General features: G+C 34.8%; 1 protein-coding gene across 2 annotated transcripts in view; it reads left to right on the forward strand.

The window, feature by feature from the left end:
- LOC133517764 (tensin-1) overlaps nucleotides 1-12222 on the forward strand; it is a 93030-nt gene that overhangs the window by 10651 nt on the left and 70157 nt on the right. For both annotated transcript variants that reach the window (XM_061851172.1, XM_061851173.1), the window contains exon 3: nucleotides 9831-9899. In XM_061851172.1, coding sequence (XP_061707156.1) covers nucleotides 9831-9899 — 69 coding nt within the window. The remainder of the gene's footprint in view (nucleotides 1-9830; nucleotides 9900-12222) is intronic.

A 12222-nucleotide genomic window follows, 5' to 3' on the forward strand; every position in this document is an offset into this window, starting at 1 on the left:
TCTGAGTGGGACCAATTGAGTAATAAAATGTGGTCAAACACTTCAAAATCAGCGGATTTTTATTCTGAAGTATACGACGATTGCGATGCTGCTGGCTGCAAACGTTTCGAAAATATCGCAAAATGCGGGTTGGCGTTTACACCAGTTCCCATTTCAAATGCAAGGGTATAACGCGCGTTGTCTATATATAATATAGTAAAAAATAAGCTGCGGAATAGATTATCCATTGAAATGCTGCAAAGTGTGATGATGGTCCGCTTCACACTACAGCGATTAGGATCTTGCGTGATATTAACTCCAACAAATAAAGTGTTAAAACTATTTACCGTTCATATGTATGATCATAAAAGTGTCGAACCGGTTGACAATGATTTAATGTACGAAATTCTGGAAAATGTACAAATAAAGAATTAATTAAACGTATAATTTCTTTTATTTTTTATTTAGTGGGTTTTCCAAAACAATAGTACAGTTTTAGGGGCTTTTAAGTTGAGCTCTAGGGGTAAAAAAAATTTGGAGTTGGCAACCCTGGAAGGTAACTAAGGAACCCTACACTGAGTATGGCCCGACATGCTCTTGGCCGATTTTTCATTATATTATCCGACCGAGTTAAGAAGGTAACTGATTGCTAATAATATGTATGGAAACGGAGCCTTCTTAAATTTGTTAAGTAGATTTTACAACGTGGACTGGCGGGAGCCGGCGCCCCGCCCGCCGCCGGGGCCCGCGGGGCGAGGAGTGGCTTTTACTAACCGATTTAACAAATAAAATTTGATTAATATGAAGGTTCTTTTTAGGGTTACGTACCCAAAGGGTCAAACGGGACCTTATTACTGAGCCTCCTCTGTCCGTCCATCCGTCTGTTTGTCCGTCCGTCCGTCTATCACCAGGCTGTATCTCATGAACCGTGATAGTTAGCCAGTTGAAATTTCTACAGATTATGTATTTCTGTTGTCGCTATAACAACAAATACTAAAAACAGAATAAAATAAATATTTCTTTCCAATCTCGAGGTTCTCGTCCAATCACCGAAGTTAAGCAACGTCGGGCGGGGTCAGTACTTGGATGGGTGACCGTTTTTATAGATAATGGTACGAAACCCTTCCTGTGCGAGTCCGCCTCGCACTTGGCCTGTTTTTCCTTGCAAGTGTGTTGAAAAACGTCGTATGAAACGCGTGTGCTATGGCCATTACACACATCGGCTTTCTTATTGTGCGTTCGCTTGCATCTCGCGCGCACAATATCGCCTCGTGTGTAATGATAATGACCAATTTAGCACACTTGTATTACAATGTACTATTAATAAACCTTGGAAAGGAAAAGATTGAATACCTACTGCTTGTTGAAAGTAAGATGTTAACATTACGACCGAAACTGTAGAAACAGAAAATCTATGAAACCATTGTTTCGGGGAGTTTTTTTTTATTATAACGTAAGTAAAATGATTTTTTTACTTATAACTTTTTGGGTGCCATATTTGTTAAAGTTTCAGTACATACATATATGGTATAATACATTTTGATATATTGATTTTTTCTGGTACCTAAATGTTCTATAAATATTTTTAGTGCAATTTAATTGTCATTTAGATATATTATACACAATTTATTTAATCGTTGCTGTATGATGAATAGCCTTTCATGACTCACCTCACGTATATTTATTTTATTTATTGAACTCAATGCAAGCTTACAGTTTCAGACCAATTCACTTACATGCTAGGAAAACATAAATTATCAAGAATAATATAAATATTCATGCTAACGAATCAAAGACATACAAAAATATAAAAATCATGCGCATAAAAATGTCAAACCTAATTCAAATTGTCATTTTACTTACACTCTAAGAAAACAAGAAAATAAAATAAGGAATATGGTAAAACAATATAAATTAAATGTCAAAACAGATTACACAATTACCCTATACAATAAATAAAAATTGTTTATTTCGGACCATAATCCATAGAAATTGGCTAGTAATTTAGATTCTTAAAAAATCTATGTTAGTCTTATGAACTATAATCTACAGGAAACTTAACAATGTCAGACAATCAAATGCTTTTGGCTTAATAGGTATTCAATCAATGTTTAGGGTTAAATGCTGTCAACGGCTGCGGTGTCTTAAAATCGGGCGGATCGTAGCCTTGTTTCCCATCGCTGTATCAAATTAAAACAAAATGTTCTTGTACATTGTGATGAATACATTGTACAAAACAAGGGCGATAATAAAATTAAATACTCGAGTCATATAAAGTCTCTAAAGCGCTGTCGGTCGGGTTTCTATTTGGCTCTCGGTAATAATTTAGGCCAAATCGTCCTTATTACGTACCTATTGTTCAATTTATTTACGTTAGTGCCACGTTAGTGCGTAGGTAATAGTTATTATAAATTGCACACGGGTGATATTAAAATAAGAGTGTATACAAAAAAATGTAGATTTGAATAGAATAAATTGATAGGCACCTAATGGCACAAGAATGGATTTAAAGGTCCATCCTAGAGAATTAAAAAAAAAATAGAAAATAAAGCTTAGCTCGAACAATTTTTTTAATTATAAACATAACACGTTACTGCGATACCGATACCTATACCCATCCATTCAGCATTTAGAATTAATTTTATGAATAAAGCAAGTAGGTTTTAAACCCACACACATCGCGCCAAACCGGCGTAGTGGTATAGTTAAAATTTAACTTGGGATTGGGCAATACGAGTATGTATATAAGTATTGTCACTTTCTACTAGGAAGGGTTCACACCTTATCTTTGTTAAAGTGCCATTCCCCGTAATGATAATATACAGCATGGTTTCTCATTTCGGTGAATGTTATTAGTGGCGCGATTTGTAAATGTCCGGCCGTGAGAGATGCCCGTAATACGTTACGTCCACATTTATAGTTACGCTTTTCTCATTGTTAGTACCTATTCAATCGGAAGCCGACGTTCAGGTTCACACTATTGCTTCATTGGCTAATGGAAAGAATTAAAACGGCTGCCGGTACAGACTACGGTACACTTTTACAAAATATGTAGACACGTTATATTTAAAAAAAGAGGAACTGGCAACGCAACCGTGTGTAATAATAATAAATATTACACGAATCATTTCGAGCTACTTTTGATCCCTTCACAACTTGAAACCTATTTAACCTACACACATGAAATTTGGCACAGTTATTCAAGCTTCTTAACTTGTATAAAATAAAAAAAATATTAAACGTAGCGCAAACAGTTATCGATACATTAACGTTTAAAAACTGCCATTTTTGTGACTGACTAACTTATAGATCAAAAACCATTCAAAAACCTAACCCACTTCCAGATGACCAAGTAACTTGAAATTTGGCATTAAGGTAGACTGTTAGGTGTATACATATCAGTGGCGGATCGTTCAAAGAATTCGATTCCCACCGGCTTGTCTAATTTTAGGCCGTTGAGTACTTTCACGATCGGTTTATGGAGAAAAGGAAAGCAAAATTAGCTCCGGGTTTTCTACGAATATTTGTGACGCACCGCCACTGATACATATAGAGGACAAAATCTGAAAAATATTTATAATTAGATGAAAAACAATCATATATAGATAATTATTAGATTAATTTAGACTTATAAATCAAAAACCTAACCCACTTCCAGGTGACGTAGAAACTTAATACTTAGCATCAAGGTAGACTATTAGGTGTATATAGAGGGAAAAATCTGAAACCTGTTTTTTTTTGATAATGCGATGGAAAAATCATATATAAGCATTAGATTATTTAATTATTATGGATAAAAAACCTAACCCACTTCCAGATGACCTAGTAACTTGATATTTGACAGCAAGGTAGATACATAGGGAAAAAAAACTGAAAACTGAGAACTATTGAAAATTCGAATGAAAAAAAAACATATATTGGTAATTAATTAAGACTAATAGATCAAAAACGTAACCCACATATATATGACCTAGAAACTTGGTATTAGGCATAAAGGTAGATTATTATTAGGCGTATACAAAGGAAAAAATCTGAAACTGAAATTTTTGACAATTGTCCACGCATGGGTCTCCTTTTTAGCTTGGGCAAAACTACTTTCATGATTAATAATATAGTAATTTCTGTACAAAAAGTACCTAATGATATCCCAATAAAAACATAAATGTAAAATGAGAGCCAAGTTCAATCCTTTATAATTTCAGTATTTTCTACAAAGCACAGAACTTGGCACACATATATATCTCAATTCTTTTGTCGGCGAATCAACAACGACACATGTTCTTAATATTGAACTTGGCTCTCATTTCACATTTATGTTTTTTTTTTTGGGATAAACATATCTTTGATTTTGACTGTAATACAAATAAACACCTCAAATTTCTGCAGTTATATTCTGACAGATGATGGTAACAGAAAGGGCTTAGTGATTTGTTCATCTTGTTTCGTCGTTAACACTTTGTATAATCCTAAATCGTCCTCGCAAAGTCTATAGTTTTAAATAATTACTTGCATCAACTTCAAACAAATCTTACTAAGGGCCGTCTTTGTAGGCTCAGCGGCGTGCAAAGTTGATATATATTGAATGTTGAATAAGTTTAAACGAAAAACATTAGGGATCAAGTTTACGATATTTTTCGAAATACTTTTTCTTTATCATATTGCGTGTGGTGACCTAGTGTATGCCGTGTTTAACCGACTCGATAAGATGGCACCGCACTGTTGATTACGTCAGAGTTTTCACAATCTTCCAGGAATTAAGGATCAGTTTCTTTTTTCCATTTTCATACACAAAAACCTTAGTGAAACAATCGATTAAATACTCAGTTCTACTGAAACGTGGAAGTTTAATTGTAAATATGTATTGGTGGAAAATATTTTCCATTTCCGGTATGGAGTCAGTAGCAATTAATATGTACCTTCCATGTTGTAGCTCGCTGAACGCGGGTCCAATTACAAATCGCCTTTTATGAGTTTGCTGCCGGCGATATCTACTACATCGCGAATCTGATGTGTTTGTATGTTTCTGACGTAATATATTAATTATTGGGATTATCATTTTTCACTTCAGCGGCTCGAATAAGGGTAATTTGCTGATTAAAAAGAGTGAGCAAAATCGCATTTTACAAAAAAAGTTATCGATTGAACTTTCAAAGATGTTCGTTATTTCATTATTTTAGTATTATTATATTGAAATTTCTTTCGTTTTGTTTTATTGCGGTAATTAAACTTAATTGTTGGAATATCTTCTGAAAACATGAGTGAAATAGTGATGAAGACGGATTAAACTTTTTCAGGTTGTATTTTTACCTTCTAAATATGTTCTCACTGCCGACGTGAAATTTTTTGTGTACTACACGAGATTAAAGTTATTTACATCTCGTGCGCTTTTGAGTTCCTTACTACGCTCAAGATACTAAATTATTATAGAATCTTTCGCTTGCACGGGACTCAAAATAAGCACTCGAAGAAATATCAAACTTTGCTCTCTTGTTGTACAAATAACTCTTTTTCATCTTTATGCACTAAGGAAATGAATTATTGTCTTAAGCCATTTTTTTATCGTCTTCTTCCTCGCGACAACAGTCCACAACTCATTGGAGTGGGACCCTGGGGTCCGCCTGGCAACTAATCCCAAGTATTGGCGTAGGCTCTAGTTTCTACGAAAGCGACTACCATCTGACCTCCCAACCCAGATGGTATCCTAGGCCTTATTGGGATTAGTCTGGTCTCCTCACGATGTTTTCCTTCACCGAAAAGCGATCAAATAATATATCGTTTATGTTTGTTGACTGTCTATGTCTATATATACCGGGTATTTTCTGGAACACGGGAAAATAATTAAACTATATATTGTACTCCTAAAACGATATAACTTTTTCACGTCAGCAGCTCGAACAAGGTTAATTTGCTGCTTAAAAACAGTGAGCAAGATCGCATTTTGCCCACCGAGTGAGACAAAATAACATTCAAGTGACCTTTATATTCGAATGTCATTTCAACGTGCGGGGCCTAATATAAGTTCGAAATATTTGGATTCTATTGTCTTTATCCCTTTCACGTCATTAGCAAAAAGAAAGAGACAAAAAAAGTGCATACGTAATTCAACGGTATATTGACGGTTTATAATAGAACCCCGAAATAAGTCAGACCGCATCGTTCCAAAACACCCTACGAGTCTTCATTCGTAATAATTAATTAATGAAATAAAAGTTTAAAATTTAATAAAAACACCATATTTTACGTATTTTATTATACAATCAAAACAATTAACTTATACAAATTTACGCAATTGTTACGCAGTAAATAATTCTACTTAACTACTTTTAACGATCTCTATTATAGTTGACAAATACTAGTATCCGCAATTCGGACCGGATCTTACAAAGTTTTTTTTTTACAAAAAAAAGTTGTCGATTGTTCGTTAATTCATTATTTTCGTATTATTTTATTGAAATTCCTTTTGTTTTGTTTTATTGCGGTAATTAAAGTTAATTGTTAGAATACCTTCAGAAAACATGAGTGAAATAGTGATTCGTCCGTCTGGATTACATTTTTTCAGGTTGTTTTTTTTGATGGCTGACTGACGTGAATAATTTTTTGTACTACACGAGATCAAAGTTATTTACATCTCGTGCGCTTTTGAGTCCCTTACTACGCTCAAGATTCTAAATCATTATAGAATCTTTCGCTTGCACGGGACTCAAAATAAGCACTTGAAGAAATATCAAACTTTGCTCTCTTGTTGTACAAATAACTATTGATTAACAACTTTTAAAAATTATGTAATCTTTAGATTTTATCTTTTTCATACAGATTTAATATTATTTTCAATGTACGCTGACATCAGTGTTTGGCGTTGCTTGTCACGCTTTAAACGTAACAAAATTCGCAATAGACTGCGTCTTAAAATTAACTTCGATGTGTTATGTTATGTTACTTGTTGTTTTCTTTTTTTTTTTGCTCTCTCTCTAATAAAAATTAAAACATAAGTTATTTTTAAAAGTTTCTGAACAAATGTTGGTGAGTTTGAGGAGTACAGCCTACAGTTTAATATATTGCTCCTGGTACAAGAAACACCCGGTATTATAATTCTTATTGCATACATAATTAGTTTTTTTTTTATTACGTATGTGTTAGAATATTATTATCCTATATACAAATGTATTACGTATGAAACTGACCTGTTTCTCTTTGACGTCCAATGTTGATAAAATATTGCTCTATGAGGAAACCGGCTCACGAAGTTTCCCTTCACCGAAAAGTGACTGGTAAAAATTTCGTAGGTACATTAGTTCCGAAAAACTCATTGGTACGAGTACTAGCCGGGGTTTGAACCCGCGACCCCTGGATTGCAAGTCGCTCGCTCTCACCGCTAGGCCACTAGCACTTTTGTTTGGTCTATTGCGTTTAGAATCTAACGAAATAACGGTAATTTTTCTATTAAATTCCATTTCTAGAGAAAACGGTTTCCACCAACTAAATCTTAAAAAATCACTTTGATTTTGATCTGAAGCGATCGTTCAGCATAATACATTATAAATTCATGGCTTTTCGTATGTAATTTGCTTTAAATTAGTCATGTTGAGATTCTGATACAAGCCAACTCTCTCACATGTAAATCATGTAATCCCAATTTTAAGTGTAATTTTTCTCCACTTTACCCATCATTATATCATTATTAGAAAAACCTTTCACTATCATCAATATTTACGGAAATACGTATATTACCTAAAGATATATAATTAATAAATATTTATGAGTAAAGTATATCTGACTAACCGGCTAAGTACCTACCTATTTCGTATTTCTGAAGCTGAAAATCATGTCCATAATTTGCATTAAAACAAACTGGTGGTCAGCAACGGCATTCGCGATACCGTACAACAACGTACTATTTACCATAAACAATGTGTTTTTCAATATGCATAAATTTCCCGAAGTTTCACCTACAGAGCGGACGGCGAGTAATGGTGGTCCATAATGTACCGAGCGACTAGCGAATACCAAGCACCTGCGAATACTATAATTTATTCTGAATATGCCTTTAGAAATTCTCCCGCAGATTCCGTGAAGGATGTGTTGGATATAAATCTCAGGTACGGTGATGCAGTGATTGCTTATAAACCGGTTGTTTACTTATTATTCTACAAGAAACTCTGAATTAAGTCAAACGGCTATAGAGAGTCGCTTCTGGCCAAATAGGAATATGTGGAATAATAATACCGTTAGTTTTTTGTTTCTTGTAAACTGCGATGATGCGATTGATATGTAGATTAAGTTATTGGAGAGGTGCGGTTGGAATCAACATAAACATTTTACCGATATACGAGAATGCTGTAACATAAATCCATAGAGCACGGCATTATGACTAATGGAGAGATATCGCGATAATAGACAATAGCTACAAATTGCAGCCCTTGGGCGAACTGATTTGCGCATGCGCAACCTAGCCGTGTGTCCTCATTGCTTGAGCGAGTAGGGCGAGTCCAGTTCCAAGACGAACTAGTGGAACGAATATAAAATATATAATCGGATAGAGCTCGTATAATGGTTTTGATCTTATACTGATGAACTTACCCGTGCTTGAGCTCTAAGACTGCCATGACAGTGCAGGCCTAAGTATCTGTTTCTATAGTTTACAAATACATTTCACTTCATAACTGATGACTACACACCATGTTAGGTATTAAAATATTATTAATATTATAACCAAGAGAAAAAGATGAAACAATTATTACATATACTGTCACGTGAAACAATTCATGAACACTTTGTTCATTGCAAGGAAAGTTTCTGAGCATTTTCCAACTACCGATATTTAAATATTTATCCCAATCCCAATTAACTAATGTTAACCTACAAAACCAGAAAATGTATGTAACTGTCTTTATTATACACGGTTTATTTGTTTCACGAAAAATGTATTTAGTAGAGCATAAGAATAGTAGAGCAAGGTCGGTTCAGCGGCAGCGTCTGTTGTGCACCTACATATTTGATATATCTGCAGATCTATTTGCGGTGATGATAGCTGAACTCGGCTTGCGACGTCAGCTGATTAAAGTAAACGAGGAGGTTGGCATTGATGATAAAATTAATGACATCATATGGGTGCCTTCGTTACTTAGGTACATAAGTTAATGTAAAGTAGGCATCAGATCCTGTGAACCATTGAAAGCGTTTATAAGTTGAAAAGAGTTGAATCACAATCAGATTCAACTCATTTGGTATAGAGAGAAATAAGTACGTCACTCTAAGGCTATAAGTCACACGACTAAATTTTCCGGTATACCGTATACGGGATTTTATCGAATACCGTAGTGACCGCAAAATTTGTATGGCAACTTCCAAGATCGTTCATACGGCTAGACGGCTTTCCCGCATTTGTATTGTTATGGTTAGGTTAAGTAAATACATAGCTGATTTTTATTCATGGTGTCCGTCGAACCTATATTTGGTGAGGACCTACTTGCTATATCAAAGCAACACAAAACTCTGATGTGACAGCTAAAGTCGGACAATAAATTAAATTAATTAATCTGATAGCTTTATAGGTATATTGTATAACGTAATTAATTCGAGGTACTTGCCCCTTGAAAATACATAAGCAACCTGTCTACCGGTCCACAAGTTAACATCCTATTTTTATTAACGATAATTATTGTTCTATAATAATAATAATATTGTTGTTGTAATATTTTGGTCAGATGTGAGAAAGAAAACAAGTGAGAAGAGCTATAGTAATTTACAACCGTTTACAAGGCATACGTGCACATACCCAGATATCTTTCCGTCGTGTTGTTCCCGCAGGGAACAGTTAACCCGTTTAATAGAGCGAAGACTGTTTGTTCCAGGTGTCCGGTGCCGTCGAGTTGGCAGACCCCGCAAATACTGCGCAGATACTAGCTCAACTACAAAATCCTGTAAGTAGTTACACCGTTATAGAGCTAAACTGCGACTCGCTACGACACTACCCGTCATCAATTACAGTAAGAACCGTTTAAAACATATGTATCATCTTTATTTTCCATCTCAGAAATGATCGCACTAAACTAACGCGATATTTTCGTTGGTATGATAAGCAAATATAAATATCAGGAAGTCATGAAAAGTTCATATATTTTTGGCTGACACACACAGTGCCTATCCACTATAATTTATTTCACATTGATATTGATGTGTAACAAATAAAAATTTCGTACAAATTTACTAGTAGGTACTTCATAAATAAACCTTGATTCATACTTATACATAGGTTTTTATATTTAAATACATTGGAAGTATACTTTTGAGGCTTAATGAACCCAGCCGTTATTAACTATATCTGGTTAATTATGTGAAAATAAACGCACCTAATGAAGTTTTAAAGACATAATGTATAAACCATGCTCTGCCTTAACCCGACCATAAATGGCACTTATTGCCAATTATTCCTTCAAAATGTCGTATAAATGAGTATGCAATGACTATTATCGGAGACACCTCAAAGAGTGAGGTTATTAACTTTCGGCTCAAAAATATTCGCAGATACGAGCTGCGAGATATGGCTGATATAAGGGGCTGTTTGCAGCTGGAAATTGCTGATATTACTCCCCATTATGATTATGATTATGGGACGTGAACAAGAAAGTGGCACGACCGTCCGGAGTCGGCGTTGGCGCTCACGCGTCGGTTTAATTTTCACACCACTCGGGAAAACTCCTGGCCTGTTCCGACCATTATTTCACATTATTTTCGCCTTACCCGTTAAGTAAATTGCTTAGAAATCACGGTCGAGTGTTCATCCGTAATAATGTTTTATCGACTGAATAATGTAACAAGTAATATGTAGGTACTTAGGTATTTTATTTTCGCTTTGATTAAAATTGTTGCCGTGACAAAAGCCTTTTATCTAATTCTAAATTCCTATCGAATTGTTAGAAATGCATCATTATGAACATGAACATTTTGAGTGAAACTTTCTGCAAGTTTGAATTGTTTATTGAATCTGTTTTCATAGGTTTCCTATTTTAACAAAAAGATTTCTACAGTATTTTCTGTTGTTGATCTTTTGTTAATAAAGTAAACTTATAGCAAGATGCACACTACTATTTTGACTGAAAAAGGTTACAATACCTAGTAATCGACCTATTGACGTGTTTAACTACAATTCTTTAAGCTGATCGGAGCATGTGCCGGGTTAGGCACGCCGTGGCAAGGATTTAGAAAGTGCTAACGACACTTCAAACATTAACTGTTCCGCGGCTCGGCGCTACATTCCGACCTCCATGTTTCTCTCTTCCTGCTCTTAAACAAATATCACTAACCCTTAACTTTCAAGTTGATGCTTCGGAATTCTCATCTCCAGTTTAGAGATAGAATACTAGCCGATTTCCATTAATTGTTATTTAATGGAAATCGACTCCACCAATTTTGAGACCAATACGTAAAAAAACATTATACATTGTATTTAACGGTGAGAGGTATCTATCTTTGTCTGATTAAAAACAAGGGACACCAGCATGGTTGTAGAAGCATTTAATTATAAATATTAAAGCACAACTCATTATTAGAAAAATCTAGATGCCTAGACAGCAAGTTTTATTTAAACCTAAGATAAAATCAATTTTCGTGTTACATTTAGCGAGTACGCCTTGATTTTTCTTTAATTTAACCTCCTGCGCTTTCAAGATCATTTTAATTGAAATAAATGCGACATTTTGCCCTTCAGACAAGGACTGTTAACCAATATTCATTAGATTTTATTGATTATTGAGACACATTGCAGTATCGCCAATTAAAAAAGGGTCAAACTAGCTTTCCATTCTAAATGAATCTGTTATCTAAAAGTAAGTAATTAATTATAATAAACATGTGATGTTAATCTGCGAAGGGTAATGTTCTCGATATTATTGAATTGCTTAGGATATACAGCAGGCGCTTGGCACACGATTTTTCACCCTTTGCCGGATTGTTGGAATTGCCGAAAAAGTGGATTGTATGGGAAATAAATAAAAATAAAATAAAATGCATTTATTTCAGACAAACATGGTCCATAATTTTGTTAGTACATCTTAAGAATTAAAAGCTATGACTAAGGTTAACTTAAAAAATAAACTTAAATAACTATCTTAGGTACTAGGGATAAATGCAGAGAGGACCAGTGCCTTATCAGGCCACTGTCCCATCTGTCAGCCACGACGGTCAGGAGACTGTGGCGGCTGTCGCGCACCCTGCGGAGCGTCGCGGCGCAGCGCTTGCGCAGTG

The sequence above is a fragment of the Cydia pomonella genome, chromosome 5 (assembly GCF_033807575.1).
Source record: "Cydia pomonella isolate Wapato2018A chromosome 5, ilCydPomo1, whole genome shotgun sequence".
Classification (NCBI taxonomy): Eukaryota; Metazoa; Arthropoda; class Insecta; order Lepidoptera; family Tortricidae; genus Cydia; species Cydia pomonella.